Genomic DNA, 26,171 nt, shown 5'->3' with positions numbered 1-26,171 from the left:
AGTCTTTCACTTCAGCAGGGACAGGACAGATCAGGTCCAGGTTGAAGGGAAGAGGGACTGAGCCAAATATAGGACAGTCTTCTTTCTAGTTCAGAATTGTTCGTCACTTTGTGTTGCTCATTTACATAACAGTCTAATAAAATATAGTTATGTTTGTGGTTGTGACAAAATGTGGAAAAGTTCTGAATACTTTTGCGAAGCCATTGTACATATGGATATTCCATTTGAAGTTATACAGTTTGTGAGTCGGAAAACACACAGTTTACATCGGTATTCTGGATACGACAGGCACATGTCCAGCTTGTGTCACGGTCCTAGAGTTTTGGACGTAGGGATCCAACCACGGGCTTGTCTGAGCAGAACTCCTTCCACCAGGATGGCCGCTCAAGCACCTGGCTGCCCTGCATAATCACAGACCACAGATTCCTGTAAAGCTGCAGAAGAGGAAGAACAAAACCAGGATTAGTCAAAGAACATTGACAATAAGCTCATATATCAAACAAACCATTACACCTGATGGCCAACCCACACTGTCACCCACGGAGCAGTGGCAGAGCTCCAGGCGTCTCAACCCAACACCCTCATCACCATCTCTGGGGATGTCAAACATGTCAACATGGACAAAACCCCGACAGCCTTCACCCAGTATGTGGACCGTCCAACCTGGGAGGGGAAGACTTTAGACAAGCTGTATGCTGACATTAAGGATGCATACAGCTCTTCACCCCCCCCCCCCCCCCCTGGGAAGTTCTGACCACAGCCTGGTCCACCTGGAACCCTGTTTTGAGTCCATGGAATGGGATGTACTCTGTAGGGGCGTTTACATGGACACATTTAACCCGGTTAAAATCCTGATCGGAATAAAAATGCTTCATGGACACACCTTAACCGGAATAGTCTAACCCAATCCAGCCTGATCCGGTCACAATTCTATCCCGATCGAGAGGGGTGGTTGATACCGATTTGTGACCCGGTCAGGGCGCATGAAAACACTTATTCCGATGTATCGGTACAAGTCGTCCTTACTGCGCATGTCTGTGACGTCAGCTACACGCGCTGCTGCTATTGCCGGAAGCTAGTTGAAGCAGAGCGAGCGAAAAGCACGGCGGGCGGAAGACAGAACTGGTCAATATCTGAGACAAACATGTTGCCGGAGACATTAAAGGAGGAAACTAAAAGCGCAAAACGGGGAAAACGAGCGAAATAACGCTGACGTTTCAGGCAGGAAAGCGCGGAGCGATGATTTGTTCACAGCGGAAGTTGCTACGCTACGCTTCTTCTTCTACCATTTCCGGTACTTTTGGTGAAACTGCGCATGTCAGAATATTCTGTTCCGATCAAAAGTGTGATGCATGAACACGCAAATCCTAATCGGATCGGATTTTTAGGGTCCATGAACACGGCGCATCGGATCACAATTTTACTCTGAACTCTGATCGGAATAAAGAAATGTTGTCCGTGTAAACGCACCTAGTGAGTCACATGGAGACGACATCGACGGACTCACAGAGTGTAACAACGTCTGTGTGGACTCCAATGTCCCAACAAGGACTGTGAAGTGTCACCCAAACAACAAACCCTGGGTAACAACGGAGAGGGCATTCAGGGATGGCAATAGGGAAGAGCTGAAAGTGATGCAGGGGGAGCTGAAAATGTGAAAAAAGAGGCTGTACATGTACTGTATGTGCACATATATATGTACTTCAAACCCAACAAAAAAGATTTAAAGAAGAGAATAGTCTTCCTCCATGATGAGGCCATGGAGGAAGACTATTGGTCGGCCTTGAAGAAATTCTGGCAAATTGTCCGCTGCCTCGGAAGCGGAAAGCGGAGCAACTGACCTCGACTCGGGATATTGTCGGACGCTGGAAAGAATACTTCGAGAGGTTTCCTCAATCCTGTTTCAACGTCTTAAAACAACGTAGTTGCGGTTAGCAGGCGCAACGCCTTCATATTCTTTTTTTACCTGTCCATCAGCATTGCCAATCGGCGAATTGAGAATGAAATCGGGAGGTGCGAGAACATCCACTAAGGCGACTGCATCATCCTTCAACTGCAAGAGAGAGAAAGGGAATAAGAAGATTTAGAATTAGAATAAGCTCTGAGGCAGCAGCAACTACGAGACACAAACTCATCACCCATCTTAAGAGAGAGAAGACGCCTCAAGAATACAGCGTCTGAGCAGCCGACTACATTTTCAGTTTGAAGGACATGTGGACCACTTTTGGACGTCTTTATGCCTTCAGTGTTGAGACATAAGTGTGGCTGGACTCTGGCTCGGATCAAAGTCCTGAGAATCTGGCCACAGTTTTGGAGAAATGGATCGGCCTACTGTTAGTCACACAGCAGCATGACCAGGAAAGTCTGGCTCTAATATATGAAGGGTCGACTTCTGAATGTTAAACTTTTCCTGTCAGGGGTCTCCAGAGCAAATAAACGTCCTCCACCTCACCCTGTCCTTTGCATCGTCCTCCCCAACACCAGCCACTCTCATGTCCTCCCTCACTACGTCCATGTCTCTTCTCCTGGGTCGTCCTCTAGTCCGGTTCCCTGGCAGCTCCATCCTCAGTATCCTTCTACCGATATAGTCCCTGTCTCTCCTCTGGACATGTCCAAACCATCAAAGTCTGGTTTCTCTGACCTTGTCTCCAAAACGTCTAACCTTCACTGTCCCTCATATTGTCTAATTTCTAATCCTGTCCAACCTGGTCACTCCCAAGGAGAACCTCAGCATCTTTATCTCCTCCTCTTCTAGCTCCGCCTCCTGTCTTTTCCTCAGAGCCACTGTCTCTAAGCCGTCCATCAGGCTGTCCTCACCACCGTCTCTAAGCCGTCCATCATGGCTGTCCACGCCACTGTCTTGTAGACCTGTCCCTTCGTCCTATCACAGAGCACACCTGATACTTTCCTCCCCCCGTTCCAGCCTGCCTGCACACCATTCTTCACCTCCTTTCCACATTCTCTCCATCACTCTGCTCTGTTGACCCGAGGTACCTGAAGTCCTCTCCCTTCTTTACGTCTATTCCTTGTAGCTTCACTGTCCCCCCTGGGACCTTCTCATGTACACACATGTACTCTGTCTTACTCCTGCTCACCTTCATTCCTCTCTTTTCTATATGAAGAGTACTGAATCTTAATCCAATGTTTCCAAGGCCTTCTATTCCACAATAGTATGAACAGGGGCACGCAGAGGGACATGGACATTGTCCCTACCTGGGAGCAGAGTGTGAGGATGGTCGTCTGGATCAACTCGGCAGGCTTTGCACCGCTGAAGTAATTACCTGAACAGTAACAAAGCGTGTTAAATAATATTACATCACATCTTGCATTTCCTCTCAAGCCGTCACCGTTCTATAAATGCACTCTCCAGCCTCAGAGCTGCTCCTTGTCATCCAGGATAGAGGTTCTGATCAGAAACGCCGCCGCAGCTCAATTCATTTATTCATTTAATACCCCTCCCGAGACCGGGGTTATGTAATCACCAGTGTTGGTTTGTTTGTCCTTCTGTTAGGAAGATAGCTCAAACAGTCACGGAGAGATCTTGATGACATTTTCAGGAAATGTTTGAAATTTTACCAAATTTTGTTGCTGATCCAAAAGTGATCTTTACCTTCGCCGAAGAGGAGGCGAGGGTATTGCAATTGTGTCCGTTTGTTTGTTTGTCTGTCTGTTTGTCTGTCCGAGCGCATAACTCAAAAACTAGTAACCCAATCGACTTGAAATATTTACACAAGCAAGGTTCTGTCCATGGCTCGGTCCTCCACGAGAATGGCGTTGATCCGGATCTGGATCCAGATTCTAGAATGATTTTTACATCTGGAATTGTGCCTGTGCTGTAAACTGCCACTTTAAGAGGGAGGGACACGAATGGCATGATGGGAAAAAGAGTCCAGAAGGAGTCTTGTAGTACGTTCCGGAGCAGCAAGCTAGAGCAGGTTTGGCCCCTCTGATCCGGAAGCCCTGTTTACTGTCTCACAAGATCCAATAGTCTATTGGAGGCGGGGTCTGCAGTCTCTGATTGTCGTTTTCTAGTTGATTATGGATCACTTTAAACTATTGCAGTAAATGGAGCTTCAAAATTTGCTCCTCGATAGTTCGGTTTATTATTGGCTGATGTTTATGGAATGTGACGCAGTCATGCAGGTCGGGGTATCGTATATATTGTTGTACATACCCTGGTACAGGTTGGCCATGTGGCTGCTGAGGCTCCACATTCCATACAAAGTACACAGCTTGCTGAGTACAGGTCTGAGACCAGCTGGCGTGTCCTGATCACAAACTAGCTCTTGAAACCTCTGGAGGCAGTTGGATTCAATGTAGGCCATGGCCAGGGAACGGCAGAAATATACCTGAACAAGCACACATATACGACACACACAAGAGCAGTGAGACAACACTACCACTGTTCAGATCCGATTAGAGCAGATCATGGGTGACAAGTAATGTTTAATAAAACAATGTCTACATTAATTCAGAAAAAAACAAAGAATGATTTGGGACAGTTGGTCTTAGATTTTTAAATGCCATTATGTCGGCGAAGTTATCTCACAGTGGGATGGACTTGCGGACCAACTTGCTGGTTACCCGGCCGAACGGTCTTCTTCCCTTAAACTAAATGTTTTGTGGTATTTGAAAAGGTCTTACACCTGATGTGAAGAGATTGTATAAACCTAAAAGATGCCAGTAGATTATAGTAATGAGATTCCCATGAGCTTCAGAAACAAAGTGTTTTAATAACCCTCCTTAGAATAGGAACAAAGCCTTAGAGAAAGGTGAAGTTAAAAAGAAACTGGTGATGCTCAATGACTATTTCACAGGGGACGTGTTGCTTCATAGACTTGTATTCTTTATGTAAACACTGGTGATATGTCCCCACTTTTACATCTAAAAACCATGGAAAAACATGACCTCTAAAAACAGGAAAAATACCTCTAATAACATTAAAAATATATATTTCTCATACATTTATCTCATTATTTCAGGAAAAGATTCAGTGAATGCAATAAGCCTCCGTAAAGGTAAAGCACAGAGCAGTGTCTTATTGTCACTTCTTCTTCTTCTTCTTCTTCTTACCTGGCTGTTGTTACGAGCCTCAAACTCATCCTCCCCAGAGGCCTTCCGCTGTTCCAGCCTCTTCTGGCACTCCACCAGCAGGAAACATACCAGCCACTTGTAGGCCGCCACTGGCACTGATTTAGGATGACATTTAAATAATGACTTCTACAAACGCACTGTAACGCAAGGTTGGACCACAAAGTGTCTGACAGGAATGTAATCAGTCGTCATGGGTCACTGTCGCTGAGCTTCCAGACCTTATTACCCTCGCCGAGGGGGAGGCGAGGGTATTGCAATTGGGTGCGTTTGTCTGTTTGTCTGTCTGTCTGTTTGTCTGTCTGTCCGAGCGCATAACTCAAAAACTAGTAACCCAATCGACTCAAGATTTTTACACAAGCAAGGTTCTGTCCGTGGCTCGGTCCTCTCTGAGAATGGCGTTGATCCGGATCTGGATCCAGATTCTAGAATTATTTTTACATCTGGAATTGTGCCTGTGCTGTAAACTGTCACTTTAAGAGGGAGGGAAACAAATGGCATGATGGGAAAAAGAGTCCAGAAGGAGTCTTGTAGTACGTTCCGGAGCAGCAAGCTAGAGCAGGTTTGGCCCCTCTGATCAAGAAGCCCTGTTTACTGTCTCACAAGATCCAATAGTCTATTGGAGGCGGGGTCTGCAATCTCTGATTGTCGTTTTCTAGTTCTCCTTTGTGTCACAGTGTAACCCAAAGTGTACATTTACTGCACCACATTTGTGTCACTAAACAGTACACTGTTGTGCTACACACGGTGTCAAATGAACACCTGAAGCTCAGCATCAGCACAGCCAACGCAGTCTGCCACTGCAATGCTTCATATACGGACGTTGCTCCAAACGAACCACAAATTCTAAACACGACCGCTTCACACACAAGAATATTCAATAAACTGAATGGAGATGAAAGCAGGACCAATGTTGGATTTTTCAGATATCCCTATCGTATCAAGCCAAAATTCTAGAATACCTGCTGGGTCCATACACTCGTCCGTTGTTGTTGCTCGAAACCTGCTTTCCAAGATGTTCTGGAAATCATTTAGGAAGTCTACGGTGTGAAGAGGAGACTGAATCCGAATGGCACCTAAAAAGCACATAGCGATGAAAACATCCCTTCTCATAGAACAAGATGATGTTCCCCTCAGCAGTTAGGACATTAAATTGTCTTTGTGCATGGAGAGCTGACCTTGCTGCTTAGCATGGAGCCAGCTGACCAGATAGTTGCTGGTCTGCTGCAGCAGGACATTGTTGTCTCCCTCATAAGTGCAGTTTGGATCGTTGTTGTTCCGCAGCTCACCGAGTCGGTTCACTGGAGAGAAAACATGTTGGTACCGTGTTTTATGTGTGCACATTATGTACAATAATACCACTATTACGTATCACATGTACAGTATACATACATGTATGCGGCATATGCCCATTGTTAATGCGCTGTACAATTACCTCCGCTGAGGCAACGGTTATGTAATCACATTGTTTGTTAGCAAGATAACGCAAAAGGCCATTGACGGATCTTGATGAAATTTTCAGGAAATGTTTATTTTGGTGATGATCCAGAAGAGATCCTGGATTCTTGATCACTCTGAAATTATAGTTAACATTGCAGTCAATGGAGGTTAAAAATCTGTTCCTTAATATCTTGGCTAATTATTGACGAATGTTTATGGAGTTATGTAGGGTGGGGGCGTCTATCTTTCCACCGAACTTCATCCGGATTGGATTTTCCCATTGGAGGCTTTATGCATTCATTTCACTCACCAAAAATCATGAAATGTCTTCTGGATCTGTGTCTGAGTAACAGCCACAAAGGCCTATCTGTGACTACAGCACATGATAAGATGAGAAGCTACACTTGAGAGAAATGTCGTGTAATAAGAGGATTAATGTGAGACCAACCCTGCATTATAAGTCTCATGACAAGCATGCTAGAAAATACAACAATTTAGGCTAGTTAGTTTACAGTCAGGAATCTGTGTGTGTGTGTGTGTGTGGTGTTTATTCATATGTTTGTGACTGACTAGCCAAATATCCATGTCCGCCACAGGCCTCCCTACACTCCTGAATCCCCCTCTGTGCGGTCCAGGAGCCCAGTGCTTTACTGGAGCAGCTAATGGCATGGATCTCTCTGCCCAACTCAGCCTAGGAAACACAAAACAGATATACAACAGTTATGATTCATGCTCGATACAGACACACGTGCACCTCATATTTTACAGACTTGTCTGTCACTCTTGTCCTTCATCAGAAGTCCCATCTGGAATTCGACAAAGTTGAAGAAGATGGATTTGGAGAAGTTTCCCAGGGCATATGCTGCTGCCAGGTACGGGATCAGACGCCATTGCTTGAAACAACATATAAAACACTTGATAAATTTGTGTAAACATTCATTAGCCAGACTGAAAATTAAGAGCTATGCTTTAGACATGCGCAGATTTGATAAGGTGCACGAGCTGTACCTGTAACTGGTACTCCAAAACAGGAATCTCTTCCATGTATTTAGGTCCAAACTGTCTTCTTGTGGCCGAGAAGCGGATGGCAATAGTCAGGGCCAGGCTCAGGTTGACCACAGCCATCCTGGTGATTGACAGCCTGCCGCCCGACAGGGCTCCTAGAGAAACCCCGAAACGCTTGTTGGGATCCTAGAGCACACAGGAGAGAAAGCGTGTGCTCTCTGGTACATAGATCAGTACACAAAAGAGAATTGAGCAGTTACCACTAACCTTGAATGGGGTAACATAGCAGCCATCAGGAGTAACATCTCCAGTCCTGTTCAGCAGATTTTCCAGAGGAATTCTCACATTATGAAACAAAGCAAACCTGAAAAAAAAACAATCATGAGAGCCAGGTCAGAAAAGTGACCTTCATTACTTTATATTTTACTGCTCGTAAAAACATTCAGTTGTTTTGTTGGCGAATATAAACTGACCGAATGTGAATTTCCTTTTCATCTTTATAGTTTATCGGGAATGGGCTCACCAAAAATGAAGTCAATCTAGTAACACCCATGGAAGGAGTTTGTTACAACACAAAGTGTGATATTTTATTTTTTTAAATAGCTAAAATCATGCGTGCCCAGTTTTGTGCACGTTATAATAAAGGAGCATGCCCACTTCAAGTGATCGTTGAATATGTTCCCGATATGACTTTTCCTATAAAGCAGTGTGGCCTAGTCTTTAACATGACTCTATCTCTTGTGATCCATCAGCTGTTTAAGAAGACAGGACGTCAACGCCTCGTCAATATAGAAGTTTCAATAAAGAAAAGTTGTGGTTGTTTTGCTGTTTGAGTGCAGCAGCTGTGGATTTCTACTGCGCCGGATGTTCTGTGTATGCCGGGCAATGTCCACTCAGCAGTCTGTAAAGTTTCACGTTACCTTTCATTACCTGCCCGGTTTATTGGAAAAGCAATGGAGCAGTTCCCCAAAACAAGCAAAGAGTCGAGAGACGAGCTGGAACTATGCAATGGAAATAGGGATAAAGGCTTTACCTTTTGACCATGTGCTTTCCTAAGTCAGTCTGACACACCACTGACTCTTAAAGGGGACATTATGAAAAACTCACTTTTACAATGTTTCTACACTATTCTGGTGATTTTGGGTCTTTATCAACCCCAAAACAGCTAAATAAACCATCCAGCCAATCCTTTGTAGTTTGGGTCGGTCTGTAATCCCCTCCTGAAACACGTCTGGAAGAAATCGCTCCCCTTCTGACCCTCACCTGTGGTCACGGGCTTTGGGTAGTGACCGAAAGAACAAGGTTCAAGCTGCTGAAATGAGCTTCCTCCATCGGGTGACAGTGGGAGGCTCCGAAGGGAGTGCGAGCACATTTAAAATGTGGCACTGGTGTAAATACTGCTGAACAGGAAGTAGTGTTGTTGTTGTTTATTAAAGTCTCTTTTGTATAAATATAATAAAACTGTCCAGAAAGGCCCTGTATGAACCAACTCACAAAATGTCAGTGAAGTAAATACAACTTCGAAATAATCACGAACCTCCTCATCGACCAAAAAGAAATGTTGAACGATGTGAGATGTGTGAGTTCTCAGTAAACAATAAAAGTGATGTCCAGTACCTTGTTTGAGTGATTTATTTCCACACAGGAGTGATAATGGCGGCGCAGGAGCGGTCTGATAACTATAAGCAGCTAAAACGGTAGAGTTTGAGTCACGGTACGAAGAAGAAAGCAACTGTGTCTGTTATTCAAAACGATTACCGGTATGTAAAATCACAGAGCTGAAGAGTTTAGTGCTACCGAAGCAGAGCGACAGCTGCCGTTCAACCCGGGTGTCGGTGTCAATCCCGGCGTGTGTCACCAAAATCTGATGGTTTTGGGTTCGTATTCAGGTTCGGGTTTGGACGGATATAGTGAGCCTGACTGGGATTTGTCAGACGAGCGGTTCCCGTCTGGATCACCGAGGAGCAGCCCTTGCACAGCTGATTTATTGTTAAATAAATGTGTTACCACAGCATCAAAAGCTCTTTTTCAGTGTTGTTTTTATTGTTATCTAGAAGTAAACAACTGTCACTACAGCAATAAATATTAGAGATAAAGTCATCGATCAGCTAGAAATGTTTCTCTAAACAAAAAGCTAGTTTTCTGTTGGAAACTGCTGATTGTGCTGAAATCTGTCTCTCTTCCATTAACTCTAGAACGTAAAACAGCAGGAACATGCCTTTTTTTCCTGATGAAAGATGAGACTTTGATCTTTCATTCGGTCTCTGCATAGTTATAGTATATAATATTCTGTGCGTCTTGAAATTTACGGCAAAATGAGCGAAAACCACCGGTACTGAAGGTACGGCATCGGCTGGTACCGAGTGAGTTAACATTACTTAAAGGGGCAAAGAAAATGTTAAAATGTTCCTTTGATGTAAAATACCCATTATCCAGTCCATTCTGGCCCAGCTTCTTGCCCATGTCTCCAACAAGCACTCCAGGTAGAGCCAGTAAGTTCTTGGGATCTCTCACCTGCAACGTAATGGTTGCAACATTTAATCAATGTGCAAACTGTCTTCTGATCTTTTCATTCGTTGCTTGCCTTTAATACCCGGTCGGCGTGTTACATGATGAGATTAGAGATTTAAAAGGCAAGTTTGGAGAACGCTTATCAAACGATGAGCGACGTCCAGCGGGACAATGGCAAACTAAACCCCTCCTTCTCGACTGTTTCAGGCGAAATGGAGATGATTGAAAAAGAAACGGTTTTAGAGTGTTTTTTGTTTTGGGGGGCCTTCAATTTTACTCACGGATAATTATATTAACTCTTACCCAGGGTTATAATAGTTTTGGATTTTTAATTATAGTTTAGTTTTAGTTAGTTTTGAATTTGTTTTCTCTAATTCAGTTAGTTTTAGTTAGTTTTTAGAGTGGATTTGTTAGTTTTTATTAGTTTTAGTTTTGTTTTTATTCGTTTAATTTAGTTTTTATTAGTTTTAGTTTTTCATACTTTGTGTTATTTGTCAGACGCAGGATTAAAAAATAATAAAATAATACAACTCAACAAAAGATAACATAAAATAATTTATTCAGTTATTTTAAACAACCAACCGTAACAGTCCGCAGCATAGCTGCTAACGTGCTACAATCTCGCAGTTAGCTTTCTTGTTTCTCTCCGTCGTAATAAACACATCCCACATGGGGCTGGAGCGCTCGGCGTTTCCTGCCGGCTTCCATCGCTAGTGACGTCACCAACCCGAGTCTCAACGAGCAGTGACGGGAACAGCCGGATGGAGCCGCTGGCTCACGTAAAACTCCTCGAGCAAAATAAATCAATTTCAAAATCGATAAAGACGAAAACGAAGGGATTAGTGTCTTTAATTTTTATTAGTTTTAGTTAGTTTTGTGAACGGACAATACCGTTTTAGTTAGTTTTAGTTTTCTCTTTTAATTTTAGTTTTTATTTAGTTCAGTTAACGAAAATGTTTTTTCAATTCTAGTTTTCGTTTTTTCGTTAGTTTTCGTTAACTATAATAACCCTGCTCTTACCTCATGCATAATGTATCCTTCAAAGTAGTGATTTAATATTTAAAGATAGAGCATTAACTTTGTCTTAAAGTTAAAGGAAAAGAAATGTATCATTCATAGACGTCATTTTCCATTTAACTTTTGAATCATTAAATTTGACGTAAGAAATGAACTCATTTCTTTCACGGACAGTTTAACTTCGGTGAGGAGACTTACCGGGACGATGAAGGAGTGCAGGCCATGACACACCTGGTCCGGTGTGTAGAGCTGAGCGAACACCACAGCATGTGTTGCAGTCTTACCCAGGTTCCCCACCCAGAACTTAGCAGCCTCAAAGTCCGGGGAGTCGATCACAAACTCCTAGGAAGGAGAAGTTGGTGATTCGCTCAGTTTTTTGATTGATCAAATGAAAGTTTGAAAACCAAAACACTGCTAGCAAAGTGAGCTCGAATGATTGAGAAATATTTGCATAGTCATTTAAATTAGGTGCATTTTATGAGCAGGAATAATAATACAAATATATAAAATTAAAAATAAAACTTGGAGAGGAAAAAAGACACAACCTTTAACTAAATTCATGTTTATTTATATAGAATCAGGTCATAACAGAACGTTATCTAACACAGGTGTAGCAGGGAAAGACAGAACGCCTCCACAAGAACAAGCACTTTGGCGACTGATGGAAGGAAAAACTTTCCATTAACAGGCAGAAACTTTGAACAGAACCCAAGACTCATTGTCATTGTGCATTTCATACAAACTCATTTTTGTGCGCTGACCTGGGTGGTGGGGTCATACGTTGCTGTGGTCCTCATGGCTCTAGTGTTGCTGCCGTGGCTCAGCTCAGTCAATGCAAAGCAACCAAAGGTCTATAAACAGATAAACAGTTTGACATTGTGAGTTCATGGAGATGACTGTACTGCCCCTAAATGTAGTCCTGTGCAGATGACTGCAAATATGTCGATTGCAAATGTCTGTAATTGATCTCTATGTGCGCCCCCTCACTTCCTCCCACGATTGGGCCCAATCGCGTGCTTGCAGAGTCGATCGGAATCAGGCGTTACCTCCGGATCGGGACTCGGATATATATGGATAGTTATTTCAGATCTGAAGTTACGCGTTGGAACAGAGTGAGCCCTCTCGGCATGACATCACTTCCTGTGACACTATTGGTTGAATGCTGTCAACCGGGGAAAAACGCAGAAGCAGCTTGAAGCTAGTCACGCGAATATGTCTGCGGTGTGGAAGTATTTGAAGTCGATGACAAAAACCTTTGCGATTGAAGTGCCGTTCATTTTATTTTATTTTTTCCGAACTTGTCTGCATTTGTGCTCGACTGTGACAACATACATAACGTCAGTCAGTGCTAGCGTTCTAAACCTGTTTTGTTTTCAATGACATGCTCGTGGAATCGATATCACAATATCTGGAAAAACACGCGTTTCTCAGGTGCCTCATCGGAATAAACCCTGAGCGAGGCAGAAAGGCTGGAAGATGTCTTTCCAACAAAACAGGAAAAGTCACAGTATTTGACATTTCCTGTTGTAACTAGTCCAAGTCCAAAGTGAAAAAAAATATTTTATTTATTACTTGAATGTTCGAGCTACGCCACAGAAGTGCTCTGTTTAAGAGTTAAATGTTGAAATAAGACGAATAGAGTAAAAAATAAGGGACATCCTGGATCCGTTTCTTCACTCCTCTTTAAACATTTTTTTTATGTACGATAGAAGTATCGGATCGGTACTCGGTATCGGTTCAAAATCAAATGTCTCGGACACAAATAAAACCACTGATACACTGTAAAGTTACAGTCAGGATAGAGCTATGATGATTTACCGTCATGTCTTCACAGTTCAAAACATGTTTTCTGTGTCTCTCTGATCCTGTGTTTGCCACAGTCGCACCAAACATCTGAAAGGGAAGATGATGTCAGCATCTTTTACAGGAACGCACCAGTGAATGTAAAGATGGCTACAGCAATGCTAACACGCTAATAGTGAATAATGTCTGAAAAATCCGCCTCAGTTCAATTAGAAAGGAAAGCAGATTCATATCAAACAGTGGTCTCAAAATGTATTGCCTCTTCTTTTGTGAGTATTTCAACCTAAACTGTGCGGAATCTTTTAAAGTTTATTAGAAAAACTTGAGTAAACACAAAATACGACATTTTGATTTTGTTTGTGTTACTTTAGAGGAGGGATTGCACCAGGGATTATCTCTGAGCACATTTTTGTTTGTCATAGTGATGGACAGATCATCCCTTTTCATATGGGGGGATTATTGTACTGTAAAACCTTCTATCTCATTAACTAAAATTATTGTTTAAAACTTATATTTTGTGTCAACCCAAGTTGTGTTTTGTCCGCGTTGAATTTAGATTTAAGATCTGACACAGTTTAGTATGACAGAAACACACACACACACACAAACAGGTGGGGATCTCGTACTTTCAACCACTCACCCCTTTGTTGAGAAAGTACTTTGCGGAAACGCTCCAGTCATACATGCCCAGACAATCATTGAGCACCACAGATTTCCAGGGGTTGGAAATCGACTCTTCATTTGTCAAGAAGCAATAGCGGAGGAGTTGTTTCACCCTGTGGATTTTCATAAGAAGGTAAATTAATTGCTGTGAGGATGAATTAACAATGAATGAAACTTTCTTCTATGTTGATAAAACGGTACCTGAGGAAGGTTAGTTCTCTCATCTTCTCAAGAGGGATGTCTTCACCAGGATGACGTGCAAACAGTGCATCATTTTCGAGTGTCTTGAACACATGTTGCTGTAGGATGAAAGAAACAATACACTGGATATGTAGAGGGAAAAACTAGAGGGATTCAAAGAGGTTCCTTTATTGCTGGTGAATACCATCCTTCCATTTGTCACCCCACACCCGGACCCCCCCCCCCCCCCCCCCCCCCCAATTGCCTGCTACACCTTCTCCTACAGCACCTGGACTCCCCAGGTAACTTTGCCAGGATACTCTTTGTGGACTTTAGTTCCGCCTTCAACACCCGACAGAAACACCTGCTAATCCGGAAACTACACCAACTCAACACGCCTCCCCATCTGATCCACCTGATCCACAACTTCCTCACCGACAGACTGCAAGCAGTAAGGGTGGGTACAACCACATCTGTACCATTAATACTGGGGTGCCACAGGGATGTGTACTGAGCCCCTTCCTGTACATCCTCAATGACTGCCTCAGCATCTCATCCACCACATCATATCTCAAATACTCAGGCGATGCAGCCATCCTTGCACTTCTCTCAGACAACAAATCAACCCGTGTACACAAGGTTGCGGGTACAAGCGGCATGCAGTTGTCTACAAATAAGTAACCAGGATACAGATTTATTCATATTTAAAAAGGAATATTTAATACCTTGAATGAATGCAATTCCTCTCCCTCTATGAAAACCAGCATATCCTTCCAATTGAAAGAGGCCTTTTTTCTGTACAAATCCAGAGGACCAGTGGGAAGGTCAGCCATCTTATGGTCCATCTTCTTGCATTCAGACTGAGGGTTCCTTGAGAAAAAGAACATCATAATTATCTTTTTCGAGCGACGCACGTTTTCCAGAGGATGAAGGAGTCGTCGTCTGTTTTTGACGTCCAGGCACTGAGCTCTGACGTCACTTCTGAGTATGGAGCAACAGACATTGCTGCACTGGCAGAGAAGTGTGAGGCTGTTCTGCAGAACCCACATTCTGGAGGTCATTAAAGTGTGGGGCTGTTCTGCAGAACCCACATTCTGGAGGTCATTACTGTGAGGCTGTTCTGCAGAACCCACATTCTGGAGGTCATTAAAGCGTGAGGCTGTTCTTCAGAACCCACATTCTGGAGGTCATTACTCGCGAATGTGTTGAATTCAAGTCCATAATGAGGCTAGAACTTAAACGTGGGTCAACCAGCACCTTCTCAGACGTGGTTCTGCAGCACTAAAATCTAGGAGCTGAAACATCTCAGCTGTTTGTGCTGCATCTCAAGCATCCAGAGCAGAATGAGAAAGAGAACTTAGTTTAATGAAGCGTATTAAAATAGCATCCAGAAATGGTCCTGAAGTGTTTGGAGCAGCCGATGCATAAAGTCAAAGCTGCAGGAGACGAGGACATCAACCTGGACAACGTGTCCAACCGTTGGAGACGTGAGAAGGACACAGGACAAATGAGGTTATATCAGTGCTTCTCAATTATTTTCTGTCGCGCCCCCCCTAGGAAGAAAAAAACATTTCGCGCCCCCCCCCCCCGAAAAAACAACAACTCTTGTATCCTTATTAACATACAAAGAAATATGAAAAAGAAAGAAATATAGATTAACTTACAACAAATAATAACTTTATTACCATTTTTTTAAGTCTGCAACCGAAAATAAGGAAGTCTGGTCTTTCTTCTTCTCCCACCGGATTGTTTACAACCGCTCTTCTTCTGCTAATACTCCCTACGTGCACTCTGACAATCAGGGCGCCACTGCCAACTACTGGAGTGGATGTGCAATTACACTTTACTCTCGTAAGGCAAAAAAAACATTTTCTCCGCGGTCACAGGCGCCCCCCCTGACATCGCACCGCGCCCCACCATTTGAGAACCACTGGGTTATATGCTGTATTTTGGAGACGAGGAGTTCCACATGAATGAATGAATGAATTTTATTTTCAAACATGTATAAAAATATGTAAGTATTTGTACATACAAAAGAAAAATACTGGGCATTCCTCCCAATGATGCCCCTCCAGGCCTCACTGCCACTCCCAACGTGAGCAATGAAGTCCCCCAATGGAAGGAGAAAATACCCAGAAGGAGCACTCTCCAGTACCCCCTCCAAGGATTCCCAAAAGGGTGGATACTCTGAGATGCTGTTTGGACCGTGGGCACAAACAACAGTCAGGACCCCCCCCCCCCCCCCCCCACCCGAAGGCGGAGGGCGGCTACCCTCTCGTTGTAAACTCCTACAGGCACCGAGCCAGGCGGCCGATAAGGACGAGGCTTAGTGTGCGCTCGCAGAACAGATTTTATGTGTGGAGCTAGAGCCGGGCGATAAATCGAACACGCTCGATATATAGAGGTTGTTCCGAAATGTGTGAAATGATCATATTGCTATGTTTAGTTCGTTATTACATTCGTTAATGTAAATGTTTTAACGCATTGCTAGGTATTTCCCTTTGGAGTGTTACCCCCCCCCATTCTCTCCCGGTGCACCTCTCATGGCAACCAATCAGCACACTCCCCTGCCCATCAAGAAATCTGTCCCGCGCGTGCGCACGCGAGTTTGTGTGTTAAGAGAGAACATGGAGAGAGCGGAAAAAGGTTACGACCCCAGCGAGTTTACGAGTTACTAAGGCGTTCATTTAAGATGGAAACAAGGTTCGAGTTGGGCCAAGTCTGATTGTATTACACCTGTTGGTAATAAAACGATTTACTTCCAGTACTTAAGTATTTTCGACAGCAAATACTTCTTTACTTTTACTGAAGTAAATTTTTAGCAACTTTTACTTTTATTTGAGTAGTATTTGACAAGTAGTACCATTACGTTTACTCAAGTAATTAAGTTAAGTACGTCGACCACCACCCTTTACACTATATCCAGTTATTTTCATGTTACCTGTTTCAGAATATATGCTCTATTTTTATTCCACTATCCTATTCCCCCATAAGAACTAACTCCAGTTGAAATAAACACCTGTTTCATTCAAAGCGAAGTGAACCTTTGTAGTCTGGAGCAGAGTCCAGAGGTTCACCTAAGCAGCGTAACGATGACGTCACAGCGATTCCGTCAGAAGCCACATTCTTTTCTCGGCGGAAGTACGGCGGAAGCGCTTGTAGTTGAGTGTGAAGTTAGATCAAAGACGGACCTGAGACGCGCTGACGTCTTTAAAGACTTTCTATCGATGCGTCGTGTCTTACCCCGGAAATAAAGTGTCCTTCCTCGCTCCGCGGTGTCCCCTCTTCAGCGGATGTCCTCGGATAACGTCCGGTGCATGAATGATTTACGTAAATATGTGTCCAAGTCCAAGAGTCATGTGCGGATTGATACTGAAATCAATATCTCCGATACCAGATTTTACACTCTAAATCGATTCAAAGATCAATCATAAAGATACTTCCATCATTGCAGGTGATGTACGGGACCGTGTATACCACCAACACGGTGGAAACAAGCTAAACTATTGGGATCGTGTCCAATCGATACGCGAGTGGAGAGAACTACTTCTTCTTCCGCCGTGGTAAATGCGTACTTTGGCACGCGTCCCAGGCCACGTACACCTGACGTACACACGGAGCCGGGGGGGGGGGGGGGGGGGTTAAAAATCGAATGTCTTTCCCCGTACTACGGTGGCCGTGAGGTTTAAAACATATTTACAAATCCCAAAACACTTTTATTTTTCAGGAAACAAATTTAAAAATTCCGAAACACTTTTACATTTCAGGAAACAAATTAATAAAACACTAAAATAATTTAAATTTCAGGAAACAAATTAACAAAACCGGAAAAAAAATATTCAATTGGTGGGTGCAAACGACATTAACAATTTGTCTAATGGAAAGGGAACGCCCCAAATCTCCGGTTGTTTTCTGAAATGTAAAAGAGTTTCGGGATTTTTAATTGTCTTTTGCACTTCACGGCCACCGTATTACGGTTTGTCTGCCGTTTTTAACGCGCCGCCTGAAAGGAAGCGGACCTCCTTCACATTCCACGCGAGGTCCCGTGCAGTTCATTTAACCAGCGGAACCTTTCTCTTGCTATGCGAACTAGTCGGGCTGTTTTATCTGTTGCACGTTAACCGGAAGCGTCATACCTCAATTCTGCAATGGCGGATCGAGGGACGATGACCGATCTTGTCAGAGGGTTTCTATTGACGTATTTCATGCCTGAGTCGTGCTACGATGAGTTCTTCCTTGCTTTGAACTTCCTGCACCGTAAGTTTCTCTGTAGGAAAGCGGAAGGAGATTTATTTTATTTGTTTCCATTATGAATGGAGTTCTCTGGTCGATAAAAATAGTTTCCTGAAAGTTTGGTTGATTAATTTCAGCGGGGAGGAAATGAACAGGAATCAATACATTTACGTGGTTGTGATCAGTGATCCATTGTTGTTGCCCTACTTAATACATACAGTATATTGTAGTAAATGTACACACTGTATTTTAACCATGATGGGCTGTTGTGATGTTTAGCGGGCTTCTCTTTACATTTAAGTGTCAAACCTGCAGCAATAAAGGTTTTTGAATTATTGTCTTATATTTATTTATGTATATATATATAATTTAACAAAAAAGAAGGGAAATATAATTATCACTTTCTTTCACTTTCATGCCACGTATCAAATCATTTATTGATCGCTTGCCTCTACACGCGTGTGTTTTCGGATCCTCCCTGAATTGAAATGATTTTACTGATTGATGATTTAGTGTGTGTTTCTATACTTTGGCGTTATCTGTGACAGTTAATCAAATGTTTTTTTCTATATATTTTTTCCAGTGCCATGTCTGAAGATTGTTCTCAGCAAAGTCTTAGGGATGTTCATCATCCTGGGATCAGTGCTGGGTAAAGCATTTCACCACAATCGTCTGATTTTTGGGAGACTGAATTGTAGATGAATTCCAATCAACTTTATTAGTTATTGGAGTTTTAGATAGTCGGGACTGAGGGACGATTTTCTGTCTCTCGTGAATATGTCCAAACACATGTTGTCTCGATAGTCTTGGGGAGAAATTGCACCTGCATATATTTAGCAATCCTGTAATTCATACAACCCGTAGAACACGCTTCTGTACTCGTCTACATTTTAGAGGATTTTATTTAGAGTGGACTCGTGGACATTCTTCTTCTTCTTCTTTATTAAAACAATCTTTGCATTTGTGTATAGTTATGTGTACTATCGGTCCTTGTCCTCAGTAAAGCTGCCTCAGATCTTAAAGCTGGTTGGAGCGCAGAGCGCTGAGGGGCTGAGCTTCAACACGGTGTTGCTGGAACTGTTCGCCATCACGGGAACGGTGGCTTATAGTATCGCCAACGAGTTCCCGTTCAGGTCGGCCTCCGTTCAAACCGGCTCTGGAGTCGTTCACCTTTCTCCGTCGCCGTCTGATGATTTCGTTTGTTTAATCTGACTTCAGCGCGTGGGGCGAGACTCTGTTTCTCATGCTGCAGACGGTCGTTATTGGATTCCTCGTTCAACATTACAGAGGGAGATCCATCGCAGGTAAGATTGAAGAGTCGTTCCACTCATTCAGTGTGTTTAATGACCATTGTGCCCCCCCCCCATGCAAAACGTGCTGCACCGTGTAGTTGTCCCAATTTAAACACGTTTTTTTTTGTATTAGTGATCGTGGTACTTGAATCATTTGGGGGATTGTGTTAGCCGTACTCACAGCCAGGGCCACAGCATCCTCTTTGTGTTTATTTTGTTTCTGAAAATAGCATCTCTGGAGAATGAGGTGCGACTAAAGGTTTCATAGTAAACTGAATTACAGTCTTCCGCTGCTTTAAGTAGATTTCATTAACCTGCAGAAGTTTTCATCTGTCCCATAAAGCCCTGGATTAATTTATATTTACACCGTGTATTTAGTTTGGTACTCATGATTGAGTGATAGTTTAGATCCTGTGAGGTCGAGCTGTGCGACACTTGCGTTCCATCCTTTGGGTAACTTACCGGTACTTACTGGATGTACATGTAGTCGCTATTTGCTGATTGATAAAGTAAGTTTTCCATCAGCTTCTTGTAACTATAGCATATGCTGTTGTTATAAATAGATGTTATTGATAGACTAAGCTCCATTTTCCCTGATCTCTGCACCGTTATTTGATCCTCTTCTCCCAGGTCTCGTGTTCCTGGTTGTGCATTTCGGCCTGCTGGCCCTCCTGCTGTCTCCGGTCACTCCCATGTCAGTTGTTACTTGCATGCAGCTCTTCATCATGCCGGCTGTAACTATTGGCAGGGTAAGCAGAGACTGAATTCAGATATAATAATAACATGATAGAAAGCCTTTATTGTCACTGCGCAGTGGATACACAACGAGATTAGGATGATGCTTGGCCTTTTGTACACTTTTCTCTTTGGTGGTACAAACAAGTGGTAAACTATTGTTTTTTTTTGTGTTTTTTTCATACGTATAAATATTTATCCCATGGTACACACACACATATATGTATGTGTGTGTATATATATATATATATATATACATATTCATATTGTGTCGGTATGCCAGGTGATTCTTAAAATCATTTTTAACTGTTCTTGGGCACGGTGGCGGAGTGGTTAGCGCTGTCGCCTCACAGCAACAATGTCTTGCTTCAAATCTTATCTATGTGGAATTTTAATGTTCTCCACGTGTCCGCTTAGGTTTTCTCTGGGTTCTTTAGGTTCCTCTTACCTCCAAAAACATGCGTTCGGTGAATTGGCTCCTCCAAATTGTCCATAGGTGTGAGTGTGTGCGTGAATGGTTTTCTGTCCCTGTGTGACCCCGCGATGCGCCGGCAGTTCGGTGTGCACCCCCCCCTCTGGCCCATAGCGAGCAGGGATAAGCTCCATTACGGGGGGCCTCATGTACCAACCGTGTGTACGTACAAAAACCTGCCGCACGTACATTCTCACGGCCGTGGGAATCTCAGCTGCGGGGGTCATTTACATATGATTTGCGTATGTAAATGGGGGCGTGGACAGGGCGGGGTCTGTGAGAACAATTACCTGTGCCGTGTTAATTAGGTTCCGAGAACGAAGGTTCAAGGAACCTATTGTTTTTTGAGAAATTATTATTTTTATTTTTATTATTCTTTTTAAATGGCTTTTTGAGGCACTTCCCGGGCACTTAGAGGTGTCGAAACCATATAGGAGTGTCGCATCTGGTGTCTAGTTTCTAAATCTGGAATTTGATTGGAATTGTATATGGATTGGGGGCTCCATAGCGCCACCTGAAGTCGGCTTTTCTCCGAAAAGGTACTCGGATCTTCGTGAAATCCGAGTTCGTCGTACCTCTGGGGGTCCCGGGGCTAGTAAATATTTTTGTGATTTTATACGCAAACACGAAGTCAGCCATCTTGGATGGCGTGCGAAAATTTGAAATGTACGAACGCGTTTTTGAGGACTTTAGGATCGACGAAACCCCACGAAACTTTGCTCGCGGGTTCGCACCGGTACTTCCGAGGATTTGATTGTGGAATTTTAACGTTACGTCGCATATTGGCTCTTTGGCGCCCCCTTGAATTTTTTTCCCTTGTAGCGTAGCTTTGACCCCCTCAACATACGCGAAAACTCTTGAAAATCGGTCGGGAGACGGACATCGGCCAACTCGACCGGCTCGTAAAGCGATTGCTCTCAGCGTGTTTCTGGGGCTCCAGAGCGCCCCCTAACGCACTGGCGGCCGTAGTTTGAACGTAGTTTGTCCGATAGTCACGAAATTTGGTGGTAACATCCAAATCGTCATTCCAGACGTATTTGTAATTGGCTTTCTGTAGCCCCGCCCACCCGGATGTCGGCCATATTGGATTATGTACGTTTTTTTGGCATACTTTGACAAACTCCTCCCAGACGCTTTATCGGATTCGCGTCGAATTCGGATGACGTGATCGCCAAGTACCCGCGACGTTAAATTGCGAAGGGATTTTTGATCGATCGAACGATGAGGTCACAGGCCACGTTTGAATGTGCCATTTTACCATTTTATAGGTCTCGAACTTTGCGATACTCCTCCCAGAGGTTTCGAGATATCGATCTCAAAGTCGGGCGACGGCCTCTCGACTCATTGACGACGCTAAATTGCGAAGCTTTTGTGTTTTCGCCAATCGCTGTTGCCGTGGCGGCCTTGCGAACTTTGATGTTGTGCCGTGACGTGCGTGGCTGTTGGAGCTTCACTTTGCACGGTCCGACCGTCTCCAAATTTCACACGCTGGATGAGAGTCCAGACCTGAACTCGAGTAAATGCCATTGACGGTGATAGTCTCAGCGCCACCTACAGGAACAGGAGCATACATTGTCCGATCGGTCCCAAACTTGACACGCTTCATCAGGGTCACGTCTAGAGGACGTACGCGTGTTTCTGACATTCGTGGATTGCGAATAAGCGCGTACCCCAACGTACGCCGGGTTCGAGGAACCTCTCAAGGCTGCTCGCAGCTTTAATTCTTGTTATTACCCGTTGAGTTTTAGGTTTTATTTCTTGTAGAGCAAAAAGAAAAAAAATGCCCAAAAATATTCTATTGGGCAGATCAGGCTTTTTAAAGATTGGTGATCAACCAGAAAATTGCAATCCGTGCACCCCGAGAGAAACGTTTCTGTTACGATCTGGCGCTGCAGAAATAAAAATCATTTGAATTGAATTGAAATAAATGCACAGACGCGTACTAAAGTTTTTCTTGTTTATTTAAAATTGCTCTTGCCTCACAGCGACATAGACGAAGAAGAGGAGGAAGACTGGTGCATCGAAAGCGAGAGAAGGAACGGGAGAGTTTAGGATTGAGCGTCGGGACGTTGAGATGCAAAATCAGGCCCATTGGTGACACTAAATTGTCCATAGGTGTGAGTGTTTGTGTGAATGATTGTCTGCGACAAGCTGGTGACTTGTCCAGGGTGTACCCCGCCTCTCGCCCGTTGCTCCTGTCCGGTTATGGACAAAGCGAAAATACTGATTCCAACTGTACATTCAAAGATTACATTTGGAAAATGCTTGTAAATCAAGACGAGCTTCTCGTTCACACAGAAGCTGAACGTCTGTCTGTCTGTCTTAGTTGATTCAAGCACGCTCCAACTACCAAAATGGGCACACTGGCCAGCTGTCTGCTATTTCTGTGTTCCTCCTGTTTGCTGGGTCCCTCGCTCGCATCTTCACCTCCATTCAGGTCAGTGTGTGTTTAAGATTTAAAGCGACCCCTGGCTGTTTTGACAAATCGGTGCAAAAACACAAGGATTTTCCTCTCCTACGTAAATACATAGACAAAAATATATCATTATTTCTTGTAAGATATAAAATCCGTTAATGTTAAGTCGCAAAGCATTCTGGGTGTGACGTGAAACGGCTGCAGTATGGCAGCGATTGAGCCGGAGCCAGAGGGGCTATCGTGGAAGGACACGCCCCTGCATGACGTGTACCGCCCACAAATTGAAGCGGTAGCCGACATGGGGAAAACATACAAGGCGGGATTGAAAGGAGGCGCTAATCATGGCAGCACAAGAACAGGCCCTAAACACAGGATCAATAAAGGCCGGGGTTGACCCCGTCGGGCAGGATGACACCCCCCCCCCCCCCCCCCAGGTGCAGGATGTGCAAAGAAGCCCCTGGGAGAGTGCAGCACATCACAGCAGGGAGTGAGATGCTGGCAGGAAAGGCATGCATGGAACGACATAACCACAAGCACATTTTACAGTTTATATATATATATATGTATATACATTTATTCTGAGTGTATACACACACTCACAAGAAATGTTAAAAGAAAATACAGGTCTCCCAAATGTCAATAAACCTGGTAACGTTTTTCTTCCTTACAGCAGTAAAGCATCCACTTTCTGGATTAACTCGCGGTTAAACTCGTATCTGGTATCGAGTCTCTCTTCATTCGTCGGCAACAGCTATCTCAACATTTTTAGGATCGAGCAGCGTCCAAATAAGCTTCGTTATGATTTATAATAAACAGATTAGTGATGTGAAAACGTGATGTTTTCTACTTTTAAGATATGTTTCATGTTTGATATATTTATGCCATGTTGATTAAATGAACTAGATTTGTACGAGAAAGCACCTTTCTGGTCCAACCACTGAAATCCAGCATTCGACCCAACGCACAGACACTGATAGAGACTGAACTATTTGCTATAGCTACTAGTTTGTGGAAATATCACAACTCTCATCGGTACAGGTTTTGACGCTCTGTATCTTGTTCTGTTACAGGAAACTGGAGACACACTGATGGCCCTCACCTATGTCATATCCTCTGCCTCTAACGGCATCCTTTTGCTGCAGGTTCTTTACTACTGGAATTGTTCTCCAGAACACAAGAATAAGAAGAAGAGAGAGTAGGCAAAGGAAAGTCCCAACTCATCATAGAGCAAAACTTCTTTTCTTCCCTAACTTGGTAAATATTCAAAAACAAATGGAACCACGGAGATACTGGAAAATGTGAAATATTGAATCTTCTTTTGGGTTTAAATTACAAATGTGAATGTAACATACTGAAAAGACTTTCCAAGCCATCCTACTGGCCTTGAGAATTATGAGCAGAGCATCTGATTTTGACTGAAATTCTTTTTGATTCAGCCATCCTTAGTGTGGACAGTCTGTACTTTCTATTTCATTTTTTTTCCCACTCGCCTGCTAATTTTCTGATTACCATTAAAATTTCGTCTATTTGCAAATCAACTTTCTGCAGATCATATTGCCCACGTCCCTTTACTCCTCGGTCCAGTTCTGATGCTCGCATCAACCCAAAGTGTTGAAAATGATGTGGTATTTTGCATTTGATTGCAGCGACGCTAAAAGAACACCTGTTGTAAAATGGCATTCTAGTGGCAACAGGTTAGTGACGTCGTGACTCCTGTCCTATATTGAGATTCACAACACTCAATTCAAAGTAAACAATAGAGGTTTTGTCATATATGCACGCGCTGCTGTAACAATACATATCAATGTATAAATACTCAGATGTTCACTGCCACTCAAAGGGCTATAAGCACATAGATAAATATGGAGAGCATCTCTTGTTTGAAAAAATGGGCGGGAAGGAAGTTTCTGTTGTATCATTTCCTTTGAACTACTTTGTTGAGACCACTATAAACGATGCACTGGAACAACAAAATGAACAGGATTGGGTGTAAAAAGGGCTTACGGAGAGGAAGAGTCCCCGAAGTGAAGATGGAGCGATGGGGTTCCCCCCTCTGTGGAGGATCATTGATCTTGTTAATTGTTGAGCTGTACTTGTACTGTGATGAAAATGATGATAAAAGCATTCCGTTAAATGTGAATTTGTCTTCAGTCTCGGGATGGGAATCTCTAGTCTCTGTCCGATTCGAATGGTATCTTGACACACTTGTCACGATCTGATTCATTCAAGATACGTCTGCTAAAGCCGCCAATACGATTGGATTTTAAACGCTTACCACGATGCATCGTGATTCAGTTGGTTTCGGTGTTTTAGGTTTACGTACTCTACACTCATTCCCGCCTTCTTTTCGACTTTATTAATAAAAGAAAACAATGTAGTTATTTTATAGAAATGAATAAAGCAATTCAGTAAATTTATTCAATTCAAGGCATTTCAAAAATTGACGTATTTTTCAAAACTAAACAAAGTGGCTGCACTCTGCTAAAAGATGTAAACAATACATTCAAATGTGGTCAAATAGAACTGTTTACTGTCATTAACAGTAACATAACCAGGGTTTACGTAGGTAGCAAAATACTATATTTATTTGCTATAAACAAAAAACACGTGTGCATATTTCACGTCTTAAGGTTCACAAACATTCCATTAGAGGCTGCTGCTGTTCATGGTTCTCGGTGTTGCTTCCGGCATCGTGCGGATTGTATTTGGTTTTCCGTGAGTTGAAATGTGCTGATTTGTGTGAAAGTTGGAGGCGGTGGGCCTCCGATAGGGCCACTCAGGTAGCTCCCGTCCGCCGCTACGCTTTGGAGTCGGGATCCAACATGGAGACGACCCACCTCGGTTATAACGTTGAAGGACATGCCATTGAATCCATTATAAAAATAACGTCTATAACTGTATCCCGTGGTTTATATTATACGTAATATACTTTACTATTGTAACAACACATTAGATTAAACTAAAGAATTGTTGGTAATCACATTTACATGTATTCTTAACTTTGGGATAAGACATATTTTCTTCACTTTCGGGCAGGTAGGAATAACAGGAGAAAAGAAGGAAAATGTTAAAACCGAGGCTACTGCGTTAGCACCAGCATGAGCACTAGATGGCGGTATATGAGTGTGTTTTTCCATACGTAATCTGATTCACGTTTTATTATTAGGCTAAAGGGACAGTTTTAAAGACATGAGATTATTTATTTATTTTACTACCTCCCACAATAAAATCTTTTGAGGATACTTTGAAAAGTCAACAGATCTATGACCTGTGGGGGGGGGTATATTGTCCCTTCCTATGACACACTCAGCTC

General features: G+C 43.2%; 2 protein-coding genes across 2 annotated transcripts; one reads left to right on the top strand and one right to left on the bottom strand.

The window, feature by feature from the left end:
* Positions 1–205: 205 nt before the first annotated feature.
* On the bottom strand, positions 206–14,555 carry LOC137913680 (peroxisomal acyl-coenzyme A oxidase 3-like). The gene is made up of 18 exons (XM_068757315.1): positions 14,436–14,555; positions 13,732–13,829; positions 13,508–13,643; positions 12,883–12,957; positions 11,826–11,915; positions 11,263–11,406; positions 9,962–10,050; positions 7,804–7,900; positions 7,540–7,722; positions 7,302–7,424; positions 7,102–7,222; positions 6,270–6,392; positions 6,054–6,167; positions 5,074–5,189; positions 4,175–4,349; positions 3,214–3,281; positions 1,967–2,053; positions 206–434 (listed from the first exon to the last, which is right to left on the bottom strand). Exons 1-18 carry the CDS (start codon positions 14,553–14,555, stop codon positions 315–317), a joined length of 2,079 nt encoding a protein of 692 aa, XP_068613416.1. The 3' UTR covers positions 206–314.
* Positions 14,556–17,858: 3,303 nt separating this feature from the next.
* LOC137913699 (mannose-P-dolichol utilization defect 1 protein-like) lies at positions 17,859–24,984 on the top strand. Its single transcript, XM_068757333.1, has 7 exons — positions 17,859–17,967; positions 18,527–18,592; positions 18,944–19,076; positions 19,162–19,247; positions 19,866–19,984; positions 22,769–22,879; positions 23,929–24,984. Exons 1-7 carry the CDS (start codon positions 17,859–17,861, stop codon positions 24,055–24,057), a joined length of 753 nt encoding a protein of 250 aa, XP_068613434.1. The 3' UTR covers positions 24,058–24,984.
* The last annotated feature ends 1,187 nt before the right edge of the window (positions 24,985–26,171 follow it).

The sequence above is a fragment of the Brachionichthys hirsutus genome, unplaced genomic scaffold, assembly GCF_040956055.1.
Source record: "Brachionichthys hirsutus isolate HB-005 unplaced genomic scaffold, CSIRO-AGI_Bhir_v1 contig_747, whole genome shotgun sequence".
NCBI classification, from domain to species: domain Eukaryota; kingdom Metazoa; phylum Chordata; class Actinopteri; order Lophiiformes; family Brachionichthyidae; genus Brachionichthys; species Brachionichthys hirsutus.
The sequence above is the reverse complement of the archived record's forward strand: the minus strand, read 5'-3'. Positions and strand labels throughout refer to the sequence as shown.